At 36.4% G+C, this 15,712-nt stretch overlaps 1 protein-coding gene across 1 annotated transcript in view; it reads left to right on the top strand.

Moving 5' to 3' along the window:
• The window catches only part of cps1 (carbamoyl-phosphate synthase 1, mitochondrial), an 86,273-nt gene that overhangs the window by 61,123 nt on the left and 9,438 nt on the right, over positions 1-15,712 (top strand). The window contains exons 31-32 of the mRNA XM_038308172.1: positions 4,307-4,396; positions 4,852-5,022. Coding sequence (XP_038164100.1) covers positions 4,307-4,396; positions 4,852-5,022 — 261 coding nt within the window. The remainder of the gene's footprint in view (positions 1-4,306; positions 4,397-4,851; positions 5,023-15,712) is intronic.

Raw genomic sequence — 15,712 nt, 5'->3', positions numbered from 1 at the left:
CAATGTAGTGGCGATTAATGAATTCCAAATAAAGAGATGGCTCTGTAAACAAAACACTACATGAATAAAATGAATTAATTAAATATAGTTTTTTTACCACACCTGTGTGGCTTTAAATGCAGAAATCACAGCCATGACCAAAAGGACAATATCCTGAATACAAGAGGCCAAAATACTCTTCCTTCACAGGGTGGCTAAGCACTCCCTTAGTGTAGGGTGAGAAGTTTGGCTATCAGACAGAGGCTTGATGTAGATTTACTTCAGCTTCACATCAATAAGGGTCAATGGAGGAAGCTCAGACATCTGTTGCAGATCCCTGAATGCCTCCAAAGTATGTACAGTACAGTTCAAAGCAAGTCCCCTTGGTAAAAGGCCCAGAAATGACTAGAGGGATGTCTCTTGGCTCACCCCTGAATGCCTCAGCCTAAAGAACTGGATGAGGTATCTGGGGAAAGGGAAGCCTTGCTGTCTTTGCTGAAACAGAACAGACTTTACTGTGCTGAACAGTTTCATTACCATTGATGCTTGATTGCTTAGGCCTCCACACTAGATTAATACTGCCCCTTAGTCTCTGTGATCTTCATGATAGTTCAAATGCTGTTGTAGAATCACAGTAAATTTAACTAATAATCTTGTATAAACTCATCTTTTTACCCCCCCAAAAAAAGAATTATTAACATCAAAGCACTTTTCAGTCTAACTGGTGTCAAATAAACATTGTATACTAGTAAAAGAAAAGGAAGACTTTACAAGCTTAATCAGTCATGACTCACTAAGAAGTAAGTGCTTGACATTGACATCTACAGTTGCTAAACTTTAGACCAAAGAGATGGTCAGGTCTGAATGTTTTAGAGACCGCAAATTACTAGAATTCAAACTCACTCCCATATTGTAGATTCTCAAAAAAGTGAAAATGGCAAAAGAGCCGCTGATGTCATGTCCTAAGGACATCTGTCAGAGTGGTTTGAGAAAATAAAAATAGTTGTTTGAAAAGTATGTCGAATACCGTCTGTAAACAGATGCTGTATCTTGAAGCAGAACCTAAAGATACAATTTACACTCCCTCATTAAATCTTCACAGAAACTGATTAAGAAAATTGTTTTGGAGTCACTACATTTTGATCTTAGCTGTGACTTTAAGAATGTAAGATCAGACTTTGCCTGAAAAACATAAAATCTGTTGAATGAAGCTGAAAATCCCAGAAGGATAAACATCCTGTCACAGAGTTTAAATTCTCTGAAAATAGTTCTTTAAACTTGATAATGACTTCTTTGTATTACAATGGTGTTAACTTTTTCATGTTAAGAATGAGAAATTCAGATCATTTGTATACAACCAACAACATGGAGAAAATAAGTTCTACTATCATGTCAAGTGAAACCATTATTCTCTAAGGAGCATTTGCATCTATCACACATTTTAGAAGCAAAACAATGCATAAAATCAAATAATAAAGGTGTATCCAATAAACGTAGTGATAATAAATGAATGAATATGAATTTATTTCAGACAATGAATCAACAAAATACACACAAATAAAACTAGTAAACATCAACAAAACCAAATACCAATTTCCAAACTAACTAAATTCATCTGAACATAAATAGAAGCAAAACCCTCAAGCATTGGTGCTGGCTAGCATTGGTGCTGGAGTGCTGGAGCACCAATGCTAGCCAGTCCAATGCAGCAGTTAGCTTCAGACACATGTAAGTGGTTCAGTCTGCAGTGAGGATTAGCACTCAGTTAAACAAACACGACTATTATACCTAGTTCATCGAAGCCGAGCACTTATGCATGATGTTACTGTTTTGGTATAGTGGAGCGAAGGTCTTCGGCTCAGTCCTACTCTCTGGAGGCCGTGTCTTCTGTCCAGTCCGTTCGTCCAAAATTTGCTCTCAAAGAGATTTTGGATCAATTTGATGCAATAATAAGAGGCAGCTTTGCAAGGGGGTTAATTTTATAACTTACGGTAGCACGGGACCTCTTCCTTTTACCTACGGAGTTAGCTTTTAGACACAGCTTTCAATCAGCAGTTTCTCTGTGCTTCTACGCCTCTCCGTCTCAGGCTGTAATAGGTCTAAAGGTCCTTTGGTGAACAGCAATTGAGACCACTTTGTTGAGTGGTTAGATTTAGGTTAGCAGAGCTGAATTAGCTCTTCTCTTTTTCTGCTGCAGCAGACTTCAGGGAACACTGCTTTCAACTTTGTTGGAATCGCAGGAAGAATAAAAACAAACCATTCAGCTCCTTCTGAATCACAGGAAAAAGGCAGTCTGACTCGGTCCAGCCAAGGTAGACTTCTCTGGAGGGATTTAGTTGCTACTTAGCATAGCGTTCAGCTTGGAAGCACTCAGACTAGCATTACGCAGCATAGGGCCACCGGCAAAATTGGAAGTTGAACAGGAAGTCACCTCTTTTAAAACCTCCACCAGAGGGGTGTGTCTTCAGAGGGCAGTAGTTTTGGTTACGTCAGGAACACATAATCCCAAAAAATATATACATCTACATACATACATATAAATCAACATATACATACCTACACAAACACATCAGGCTAAAATCCATATTTACACCACCCCCCAGCCACAAAACCCCCAATAATCAGTACCATTGTCCCCACCGGTCCCACCTCACACCTCACAGTGAAATGCACCTCCCCTCCTCATCACAGTACATATTGAAAAACATCAGTTTGAGCCTTTATTCATCAGTTTAAGCATTTTTTGTTTATAGTATTTTAGCCTGTTTGAGTTGTGAAAAATCCTCTCAAGTTGAAATTTGTGACGACTCATGCATGTTATTCTTGCATTTCTCTAATCATGATAGCTTAATGTTGAATGAATATTCCACACTGGAAAATGTATATGTGCATTCAAAAACAACATAGTAAGCTGTTTTCTGCATTAATGCAGCTGAGATCAACTCCATATGTTAAAAATACAATTAAAGTAATAGGGAACTCGCATTTAATTTTTTTATCATTCTGGCTTAAACATGTAAATAAATGTACTCTTTATCAGACCATATTGTCCCAAAAGTTAGAAAATTTCTATTAAAAAAAATAAATAAAATCCTTTCATAAAATCTGTGGTCGGGGGTTTTGTTATTTTATGCAGGCCAGTTAGTTATATGTCAGCTTGTACACCTAAATTCAGCCAGTCATATATCAACAGTCATCTTTCAATCAAATTTTTTCGGTCATAGCATCTTGAGTCATATGTCGCAGCTAATATACGCAACAGTTTAGATAAGAAATAAGAATCATTTACTTTACCATTGAGTTAAGTCCCAGTGTTCACAGGAATGGACGTCTGTGTCTTCAGCAGGCGTAGAGCTTACAGAACTGGCAGCGTTGCAAGGCAAGGGCTCCAACATGTAGGGCTGTAAGCCTTCTACACCAAACGAAGCTTATGCCGCCCTGGCATTCTCTTCTAAAAAACTTTGTCCTCGCTTTCCTCCTTTAAATAAAGAAAAGATGACGGCAAAAAGCTGTCCTCGTCTAGCATGTTTCCGCTGTCCATAGTGTTCCTTGACTGTGTCGTTACTAAGTGCTGATGATGAATGCTTATTTCTATGTTATATTTACAGCAAAATTATTCTTTGTAGCACAACATGATGCATTTGAAATGTAAACTAAATGACTAACAAGTCTTTGGTCTGTGGCTTTCTAAAAAGAAATAAGAATTCTGAAGACTCCGTTTAAAAACTATTCACAAGGTCTTGAAGAAATCACTGAGCTCTGAATTCATAAGCTAACAGTGAATTAAACACTAGCTTTATTGCAGCGATCCTCCAAGAGTCAATGACTTTTTTCCACCCTTTCCTAAGTTAAGGTCTACACTTTGAGGCATAAACACAACTTTTGTTTTTTCATTTCAGGCTTTTTATAGGGGCTTGCAGTCATGTTTTATAATTTCCTGACCTTTGCCTCCTCATGCATCTGATGGAGGTAGTTTTGATTTTTGCCATCTCAGTTTTAGTTTTTTTGGTTACTGGTACTGTAGTTCACCGCACTACAGTCAGATTATGTTAGGGTTTGTGGATATTCAATTAAAACAAAACCTGGATAAACATTTTTTTTCTTAATTTTGTTACTTCTTAATTTCCTCTTGAGGCATGTAAGATACTCTGACATATCGAATGACAGCAGAGTTGAGGCACATTTCTTAATTGAACAAAGGAAATCACAAAGTAATGGCAATAAATGCTCAGTTTTTTCCTAAGCTATGTTTTCCAGTATATAAAACTTCGAAAGACAACCTTGTATCTTTTCTGAATATGTGTTTTCCCTTTTTTCCTGCTTTCAGGTTAAACTTGCCACCCGTAAAATTGCACAAGCATTTGAAATTTCAGGGCCCTTTAATACCCAATTCCTTATTAAAGGCAACGATGTCATGGTAAGTAATATGCCCCCTTGGTATGACCAAATGATATATTGACATTTTCACACTGTGCTGCAGCAAAAGTAGTTTTCTTAAAAATTGAAATCACTTTATGTTCAAAATGACTTGTCAGGCTGGAGAGATGTAATGATCAGTGATGCTTTCATTCTAGATGTTTCAGCTCGATTGCACATAAATATATGCATGTATGTATTAATGTATCTATCTGTGATTTGGCTAAAGGTATATTATTCAATTCTATTCAGTTTATTTATGTTGCGCCAATTCACAACACATGTCATCTCAAAGCACCTTACAGTTCACCAGGTCATACAGTCAAATATTATGTTTATGAATTTTTAAAATGTAGTTCTCTAAGCTTCCAGTTTTAACTTTTAAACCCTAAGGCTGAAATAACTTTAACTTTTTAATAAAAGCTATGTCTTGCTTGTGTCCTGTCTCCCCTGTAGGTAATAGAGTGTAATCTGCGGGCATCGCGGTCGTTCCCTTTTGTATCTAAAACAATTGGTGTCGACTTTATCAATGTAGCGACTAAAGTGATGGTGGGAGAGCCTTTAGATGAGTCTTGTCTGCCTTCACTGGAGAAACCAATCATTCCAGTCGACTATGTTGGAATCAAGGTAAGGGAATCCAAACTTTAGGGCCTCCAGTATTTCTTGGCAATTTATGTATTTTGACACATTAAACCAAGAATGTTTTTTAATGCTTTTTTGTGTGTTATTGGGATTAGATCTAATAAAACTGTAGAATAGGACAGGTGGTTTTAATTTTGTATGCACATTCTTTTGTTTAATACCAGATTTATACAATAAATAAATCCAAATAAAATCCAGTGCAATTAATTGCCCATTTAATGGTGACACATTAAAATGTTTAGGGATAAGGGTTCGGGAAACACTTATCCTTAACTTGAAACATCACAGAGCAAGGTTTCAAAACATCATGCCCTATAAAGGCATAGCTTTGTATTTAAACATATAACAGGTCAAGTAGTGCATTAATTGAAGAAATTGATTTACCTCTTAGTTTCAAGAATCAGTTAAAACAGTTTGGCCATTTATTTAACAAATCTTGGCTTTATTACAGGTTTTGCATGAGTAAAAACCCCCATAAAGGAGAAGTTATTTCTGTTGCAGATCAAACAGCATGTTGAGGATATAGGGCATAGGAAAAGCTGGACAGAGTTGTTGGAGTGATTGGATTGTGCTTAATGTCTTATTTATTTTATTCATTTAACTGTTCTAACTGTGGACTGCATCATCAACTGGGAGGAGCTTGAGCTTCTGTTCTAGTTAGCACGGGAAACTATGATTTTATTGCGCAAGTCACAGAGCTTTTTTTGCTGTGGAAAGCTCAACAATGGCACTATCGGAGTTGGTCAACCAGATTCTCCAGATACAGTAACAGTTTGGAGAGTAACACCTCCTATTCCAAAAAACTACATCTGAGTAATGATGGGATTATGTGGTACTTCCTTTATCTAGCTGTGCTGAGAGCACCAGTCCTGCAGAGAGGCAGCAGCTGGATCTGAACTTGAGCTAGAATGACTAATAATCAACAGTTCTTAAAATTGATTGATTGATTTTTTTTAAAAGCGACCTAAAAACCTCTAAAGAGCATTTCATGTTTTATTCTCAAGATTATTTTTATATTCTGTTTTTATTAAAAGAAAAGCTTTGTCTCTCCTGCACTCCTTTAATCTACGTTACAACCTTAATGGTTGCCGCAATGTGGCTTCGTAGAAAAGTTCATATTTTTTCAGCTCGACTCGAACCACTTGGTGAGAGTTCGGAGGTGACCGCTTTCATCGCACTGAGTTCACAGCTGACCTCTTTACCACTCTTGTCCACTCGGTTTTTGTAGGGTTACTATATAAATTCAATGCTTTTGCCACAGACTTTGTGGCCAGCGTTAACACATTATTATAGTTCACTAAACTTAAACTGGCTTTTTGAGAGCAGCTCACCTGGTTCTTAGAGAGGAGAGTGACATCATTGCAGATTTTGTCCCAATATTGTCTTGTGGGCTCCTGGTAACCTGAAAGCCTGGGAAGGAGCAGCTGCTGCCAATGTAGTCAAGTAGGGCTTTGATGTTGTCCATTTGGGGGTTTTGAAAGAAGGGGAAGCATTGCCTGGGCCTAGATCTGCCTTAGGGTATCCTAAGGGGGTTGTGTTTTTCTGGGCAGGCAAATTTTTGGCTCCTTTTCTTCCCTTATTTTGAACCTCACAGCAGGTGTGCTTGAATCATTGCAAAAAAATTCTTGCTCCTCACTCTGGTGTGAATGGAAGTGGAGTGGGGGAAGTGGAGTCTATTCTGGTAGCTTGTTTTGCTGGCCAGATTTGAACAGACATAACACTTGTTAAATGTATGAAGTAAAAGTATCAGTTGGTTTACCAATAGAAAGATTGGCAACAGGTGCTCCAGACTATTGCCACAGATAAGTGCTTCTAAGAAACAGAAGTTCCAAAAATTAAGACTAAGAAATAAACCTGTGGTGGAAGTAGTTCAAACCGTTGGTGTGTATTTTTTGTAGTACTTGAAATGAGAATGGCCTTCTCCCATATACCTCCTTATTGAACTTATGATTAAGACAAGAGTGGAACCAGTGTCAATTGCACTTGTAAGAACAGGAGTTTTTTTTAGTATCATAGTTTATTTTTTGTTCTTTATGTGTCCCAGACTAACACTGGATGGAGCACTCTAAGAACCCATCCAGCCTAACCAATAGCCTCAGAAAGACTCTATGGTCAGTCAAAATGCTCTGTTTCTGTTCCTCTGCCCAAATGGGGAAGAGGGGCAGAATGCAGCTACTTGATTACAGAATGCAGCTGTCGTCAAGTAGTTATCAGTCAGTATTTTTGGTCACATTGTCTTTTTAGTGTGCCATGGTGGGTTTTATAGCCTACCCTAAGTAGTCATCATCTCCAAGTGCTACTTCATGTGTCCCATTTGACACTGCTTTGAGCTAAGTGGCTGTTATTTAAAAGGCAAGGGCCGTGTTGACCATTGTGCTTATCTGACTTGTGGGAAAATGTTTCCAAACTATGGAATAGGTCGACCCTTGATAATGTGTAAGATTTTTTATTACTAATCTAAAGGATAATTGAAATGTACTGATCATACTGGTGAATAAACACATATTTTAAGTTACAATTAAGGAAATATCTTTATAGTAGAAACATTGAAATACATTTTTTTATTACTTTAACTAATTTATAAGCATAGCACCATGGAGCCTGTGGAATAGACAGACAGTTTACTAGAGGTAGGTAGTTACATTTACTCAGTTACGTTTGCTTGAGTAACTTGTTTAAAGAATGGACTCTTAGGAGTAGTTTTAAAACATTGTACTTTTTACAATTTTTTCTATTTTTATTTTTTATTATTATTATTATTTATTGAGAGACACTTTCTTCATATTTGTAACCAAGACTTATCGGTTAAATTTTATTTTCTGTCTGCTCAGTCCCCCTTAAAATACAGTAAATGGTACACAGTGATTTACCTGTTATAACATACTATACCTAATGATTTAGTAAGTTTTATAACTCCAGAAATATGATTTCTATTGACTTGATCATGGGCTGAAAGTAAAGTCAGTTACTTAGTACTTGAATAGTGTTTTTGCCAAATCCTTTTTTTACTTGAGTACTTTCTTTAAAGGCTACTTTGCTACTTTTAGTTGAGTAAAAATATCATGAAGTAGTACTATTGTTACTTAAGCACAAATACTGTATGCTGCCCACCTACAGTATGAAGGTTACTGAGAGTAGAGAAATGTAAACAATTTTTCTGTTTTAAAACCACACAAGGCTTTAAATATCTTAACCTTCCACATATTGAGAGAACCCCCTAAAAAGTCTAATAAATCTATTTTTTGTTTAAGCAAACATTAGATGTTTAATACTGTACAACAACAAAATATAGGAATTATGTTTGTTGGTCCATTCTTCCTTCATCATCCCCACAGCAAGACCCTTAATGATATTTGGGAACACAATAAACTGAATAGAAGACTGACCAACATAAAGAGTAATGACATGTCTTCTGCTCATAATACAATAATTGTTGCTGCCCATTATTTGGAAGTTGCACAGATAACAGTTTGAGCCCAAATGTGGCTAAAATGGTTGTAATTTAAAACCCCATAAACTTAAAAAAAAAAATTACTTGAATTAAAATATTATTAAACTGCTTTTCTAAATATTTTGGTCAAGTTAATTTCTGTATATGTGCTGTGGTAAAAAAGTGTGGATTTTTCTCCCTTAATATAAAAAAATAATTTGAATGTATAAACTGCATTATGTCTACTTGTGTTGTATTTGACTAATGTTTTAATTAGGTCGGTCCACTTAACCTCTTAACAACATTTTCAAATGACTGTGGCCATTACACACTTGTGTTCTGTTTATTCTTTTCAATATTTTAAGGTCATTTAACATGAGATCAATTTCTTACAATTTTGATTGAATATGCTCCAATCAACAATTACAATCATTTATATGTTAGTTTGTATAGCCCCCCTTAAAATGCCCTACTGATACCCCTGTTGAGGAGGGGCATAGTCAAAGTCCAGACCTGAATGAAATAGAAAATCTATTGTTCACGGTAGTGCTAAGTTTCCCCTTTTTATACTGTAGGCAAGGGTACGTCATTTCAAGCTGCAACAGGGTACCAGTTTGAATATGTTATAACAGTTTTTAGTGACAATATTTAAAACTGGGTATCTGAGGCCATAAAAAGGGTAATGGAAGGCCAGAACCTTTCCTCTCTGACGTGGGGGCTGGCTCCAAGCTCATCTGCCTGGCTGTGTGTTTCCTGGATGGGGCTGCCTGTGGAGCTGCTTGACAGTTGCTTTTTGTATCTCTGCTTCTTTCTGTATCTCTGCTTCTGTCTCCTTGAACCCCAGTCGGCCTCGGCAGATGGCAGCCTCACACTGAGCCTGGTTCTGTTGGAGGTTTCCTCCTGTTAAAAGGGAGTTTTCCTCTCCACTGTCGCTACATGCATACTGTGTGTGAGGGATTGCTGTTGACTCAATGAATCAATGTAATCAGCTGGTTTTCCTTGGATAGAAAATTTTGAATCCATCTGACTGTATGATCTAGTTTAATTGTCTCTGTAAAGTGCTGTGAGATGACATGTGCTGTGAATTGGCACTATATAAATAAAATTAATAGACCTGAATTATAATCTCACTATAAAATTTAAGTATTTGTTTGTGTTACATTCTACAAAGCCCAGTGATCCAAATGTTACAAAATGTGATTATAGCTTTAAGCTGAAAATAAATTAATGTATCAAACAGTTTCTCTGAACCACTGCCAGCTTGGAGTGTTCTGCTGAATGACTGCACTATAGTGCATGCATAAGGTTTTAAATGATATTGTCCGACAAAAAGAATTTCCACTGGAACCCATAAAAGGCTACTGCTTCATACTGTTAATTACTGCTGTGTTTGTGATGAGGGAGGAAGAAGGTACATTTTCCTTACTGAATTGAAGTCTTACATTGCTATAGTATGAGAGAGATTACTTGTCCCCAGCTGCTCTAAACCTTTTTTGTCAAAAATATTTTCTCAGTCTAATTACAAGAGAGTTACTGTAACAATGGCTGTAGTTTGGAACCAATCATGCAGGTATATTCCCCCACTCTTCCCTGCCACCAAAAGTTTTCAATTTCCCTTCTTCCAATGGTGAGGAATATTAATAGAATCTCTAAATTCTCTTGGTGCATGACTTAAAAGCCTTCTAAAGTGTACATGGATTCAGTGATGCATACTTCATTCTCCTAACCAATAAGCACTGTGCTGGAAACTCTGCTACAATGTATTGCAGCTTGTAAAACAAAATAATGGCAGTTTAATTCTTACTGTTAAACACATTATTGGCATAATAACATTAAGCAGGTACTGTAAACAACTTGCAGTATCTCCAGCTAAACTAAAAGAGTGTTCAATATATATTGCATCTCTCACAGCCACACTATATCATTCAAACTACAAGTCACCATCATCCAGAGAGATCATTTACAGTGCGTCTCATTTCCTTGGAAACTCTTAGTTGCTGCTCATTTTTTTTTTACTCTGGCATTGTCTTCTATAAGGCTTCAATTTTTTTTCATTTTTATTAACAAATCCCTGTGGTATAATTTCTGTTTTCATATAAAATATAAAGTCATATGAGCATTATCAGGGTTGACTTATTTATACTCAAAGAAGAACATTAAACACCATATGATATTTGATATTGTGTCACTCTCGAGTGCAGTGGGGAAGAAAAATATCTTGGAAAGTTTACTTAACCAAAGTGTATGTTAAAAAGCAAATCTGGAAAAATCTGTCAGTGGTGCAGCAGATGTATTGTCACCAGTTTTCACTGGTTATTTACATTTATTTTATATTTAATGTATAGTGGAGGATGTTCTTTTTGCAGGTGGGTCATCAAAATAAGTGGTCCCTCTAATTGTCAAACGTTCTGTTGGTATGTTTATGTAAGGCGGTCCTACGTACTGGTCCCCATTTTCACTGATGGTGAGTTTGACATAGTGAAAAAATTACAAATCTTCTTTTGGAAAATAAGTTTGTATGAGCGATGCAAACAGCAACTTTAAGCAGAGCGTGCACAAGGAGAATTGGGCTCATGCATGCTCTCGCATGCTTTTATTACCCGTACCCTCTCGGGAGCGGGTACAGGGTTGTGCATGTGTAGGGCGTGTCTTTTAAAAAATTTATGAAAATCCTCCACTATACTTTAAGTTATCCTTCCATCCATGAGAAGGGTGCTGGTTTCAATGGGTGATAGGCTGCATCACTTTGCAGCCAGCTATATAAAGTTATTTTACCAAAAATACTTTTTGGTAGTACTATGATATTTTTACTTTGTTTGACAAAATAAATAAACAGTTACTATATTTGGAACCCTTGGTGCTTTATATTAACATCGGTAAAACTTCAATGCATCCAATCAATTAGTTATTTAAAATGAACCAAAGATATTTTATTCATATTTGGATTAAAATTATTTTAACTTTACAGTTGCTAAATATATATAGCTAAAGGTAACAATGTAATAGAAGTTTAAATTATAATACAATTGTCGCTGGTTTTACCAACAGTGTGGTAAAAGCATGTTGAAAAGTGCATATCTTTCTTAAAAGAAGTAGAAAAAATCGAGAGTTAAAGCAATTAAACCTACTAAACCTTTTTCCACTGCTATTTTAATTCTGCACTTCGGGAGTTTAAATACTTTTTTTCATCTTATACCATAGTTTCCTTCACAGATTCTTTTAAGTGAATTTCAAGTGGAAAATCTCCAGTGTATTCTAAGACATTGGTACATCTAATTGAGAAAAATATTTTTTTTGACAAAATAGTGGTTGTTTTAAACCTTGTCCAGGATGTTCCACATATCTTGCATAATGACGCAGAGGCTATGACAAGTTAACCCCCCAACTGCCACTATTACCCACTTCAAGGATTAGCAATTGTAGCAAATGTAGTAAATTTGGGCTAGGCTTTTAATTTTCTTTTAATAAATTGAATGACATCAAATTAATGCTCACCAATAAATAATTTTAGCATTTATATGGTTATATTAATATTCAATAAGATTCTGTTTGTAAACAATATTAAATGTTCATTCATTTTTATTTCATGAAACTAAATTTATTTAATCTATTGAGAGATTTAAATTGGACCACTCCCATCTCCAACTCGGTGAACCATCACTAAACAAAAATGCTTTGTTCATTAGAACATCTGGTGTCCCATAATAACATTGTTCATGCTTTGAAGCCTCTCAGTAATGCTCAGGAGAGGGCAGTCAGCAAAGAATTGGGGAATTTGGAAGTCCTTCTTACAGTATGTGCTAGTGGGATTTGATGTTTTGGTTAAAAAACGTGGTTATTGCGCCAGAAAATCCTGTAATTTCATAAGCACATATTTGTAACTGTGGGATATTTTTAAAAGTAAAAAAGCTTTTATGTCTTACGTTGTATCTTAAAGTTGCATGTGACTGTTTATTTTTCTACTGCTGCTGTGGCTTTTTTCTTTCCTCGCCTTTTTTGTGCATTTACACTTTCACCTCATTTTCACTGAAGGTTATTTCTTAGGTTTAATGACAGAGAGAACCCCCTGCAGGCTTGGTTTCTTTATTTATTGTGGTGGGTGGTGAAATTAGCCAGTTAGAATGGTTGCCTATGTCTTTTTTTTCTACTTGGTTTTTTACTTGCATCTGCTTTTAAGCCTTCAAAGAAAATTCTCTCTCATTGTTATTCCCAATGTACATGTTCTTCCCCCCTGTTTCATTTTCTTTCTTGGTTACATCCCCGTCTGTCTCTGACTCTTTAAACAAAGGCATGATAAGCTGTTCTGGTTCCCTCTGTGCATTTCCTTCACTTTTCTTCACTTCTTCTTGCATTAGCATGCTAACATTACATTTACTGATTAGATAGCCTTCTTCAAGGATGAATCTCCCCCAGTGGCTCTTGCCTGTATGTGTGTATCTGTCTGTGTATGGAAATGGCCACCTAAATCACACAACACCACACCACCGCTTGCTCTCTACAAGGTAATAAGGGTTCTGCAATTTTTAAGTGGAGCAATAAGAATGGCTTCCCAAATGACATTTGACTTTTCTTACTTTTTTGTTTAATACAATAGCGAGAGGAAATCACTGTTTATTCATGTTTCTGAACCTTTCTGTTCCTTTTTTTCTGATCTTATCTTCTGCTTTCACAATTGTATCTTCTTCCTTTCCTACTGTTTGTGTCCTTCTCTTTTCATGTCCCCTGTCAATTTCAGTCTCTTTTAATTATTCCTACTTTTACATTGTTTTTATGGCCTATTATTATTACTTACGTTTAATTATTCTACTAGGTCAAATTTAGTTATAACTAACTAGTTTTTAGTTAGTCTTCTTTCAGAAGGTTACATTCTAAATAAAGTTAATTTATTGAGTCAATGACTTGCAGAATTAATTCCCACTGGATGAGCATCAAGTGACCGTGGACAGTCATTGGTAGACTTTGCAGTAATCCCCACTACCTAGAGTGCATGTAGTGCCAGTGGAGAGGAAAACTACCTTTGTACAAGAAACCTCCAGCAGAACCATGTCCAATGTAAAGTCCCTGCTGCTATTATCAACTGCTGGCATGAGCTGACAGAGCGCACACACAAGATGAACTCTGATCCAGAAGTACTTTCAATGTGAGAGAAAAGTAAAAAACCTGATAAATCATACCAGATTGTCATAGATGCAGTAATAAGATTAGATTTGTAGCACTATAAAGAAATATGTTCAGGAAAATGTGATGATGGTGATAAAAATGAATGAAAATGTTTCTTCAAAAATACATTTCCTACTCCTTAGCTACTTTTGTGTTGCTTTAACAGATACTAAGATGAAATTGTGCTTTTGCTCTAACTGCTCCACAGTTGTGGAATAATCCACCCTTCGATGTCAGGCAGGTTTCCTCTCTTTCAGTTTAAGGCTATTTTCAAAGGCTGCCTGTTTGCATAAGGGTTTTGCATATCCTGAGGGGATCATTCCTCAAGGTCTACCAACCAATTGGCAGTGGGCAGTTGTAAGACAGTTCAGCAACTCAGAAAGGTGGGGTGGGGGCATTAAAAGGAATAAAAAGAAATAAGATCATTTTTATAAAGGATCCTAAAACATAGGAAACAATGAGGTAAAATTGAAAATAGAGTTAATGTGGTCAAACCTTTTTGTTCTAGTTAAAAGTCATCCTTCATCATTTTGCAAAACCTGCAGGCATCTGGTGTATGCATCACTAACTCGAAGACATAAAGGGTTACAGTAATTCATTCTAGATGCAACAAATACATGAACTGCTGTTTCAAAGAGCTGTCTTGATATTAAATGGCTTTACTTTAGCTACCTGCCTCAAATGAAAAAAAAGTTTGATTTAACAAGTACCCTAATCTGGCTTTCAAGGTTTTAAGATCACTTTCATCTTGAATTTGTGATAACTTGCCTATCATATTGTACCAGAGAATCAAGGTTTATGTCGGAGACATGGGATGTGCCAGCAAAAACCATGTGGTTTTCCATCTCTTTTGCTCATTCAAATGTAAAAAGTTTTAAGTCATCTAGGCCTTTATATCATCAATACATTTGACCTGCACATTTAATAAGAAGCCCTTAGCTTTCTTAAGAGCAAGATAGACTTGGGAGTTATCTGTTTACCAGTCGAAGGAAACTCCATGTTTCCCAAAAAATGCCCTAAGAATAAGCAGGACCAAACACTGAAGGAAAGGATACTCTGCCAAATAAGACCTGAACCACTGTAATGCAAACACCCTGACACCCACACACCCCTCCAAACGAGAAATTAAAATGTATTGGTCATCTTTGTCGAAGGCAGAAGTTCAATCTAGAAGCAAAAAGATAACACAGTACCCTGAGTAAGTTGCTAAATGCACGTCATTAAAGACTCTTAAAATGGAAGGTTTATTGCTTTTTAATGCTCCAAAACCTGATAAAAAAAACTATAATACATTCCTCAGCAAATGCCATTGATTGCTTGTAAGCCACTTTTGAAGACTTTTTGAGATAAAAGGCAATTTGAATATAGGTCTGCAATTTAAAAAAATATCAGAATTAAGAGAAAGTTTCTTTAAAAGAGGAGGAATTACTGCCTGTTTAAGATTAGCAGGTTAAAAGGGATAAACATGATCTATGATGTCCAGCAGGGAGAGAGAGTACATACAATTAACTAGAGTACTGTTAAAGGTTGTTTTGACTGTGATGTTGTCACTTTTTTGATATGGCTGAGTTACTCTGCTTCTTGTTCTAATTAGTGTAGATAACCCACCAAGCATGATTTTTTACTGCACTGTTGTCTTTGAATCTAAGCTTTTCCAACAGTGTTGTGGCCTTCTAGCTTCCCAAACCATCCAACTATCCATCTTCTCCTGCTTATTTTGGTAGGGTCTCCGGCAGTCTTTGGGCAAAAGGCGGTGTATACCTTGAACAGTTTGCCATCTGCCCTTCTGTCATAGAGCAACAGAGAGACACACAACCTTGCACACACAGTCCCACACCTAAGTATAATTTAGTAAAGCCAACTGATCTAAAAGTCATGTTTTTGGACTGTGGGAGGAAGCTGGAGAACCCGGAGAGAACCCACACATTCATGTTGAGAACATGCAAAGTCCGTATAGAAAGACCTTGGGAAGGAAATTGAACAGTGAACCTTCTTGCTGAGAGTTAACAGCCCTATCCACTGCTTCACCAAACAGCTGTACCAAAAATTCAAATACAATACTTCTGAGTATAGAGGAATACTCTT

The sequence above is a fragment of the Cyprinodon tularosa genome, unplaced genomic scaffold, assembly GCF_016077235.1.
Source record: "Cyprinodon tularosa strain WSP-4 unplaced genomic scaffold, ASM1607723v1 ctg630, whole genome shotgun sequence".
NCBI classification, from domain to species: Eukaryota; Metazoa; Chordata; class Actinopteri; order Cyprinodontiformes; family Cyprinodontidae; genus Cyprinodon; species Cyprinodon tularosa.
This window is presented reverse-complemented; position numbering and strand designations above follow the sequence as displayed.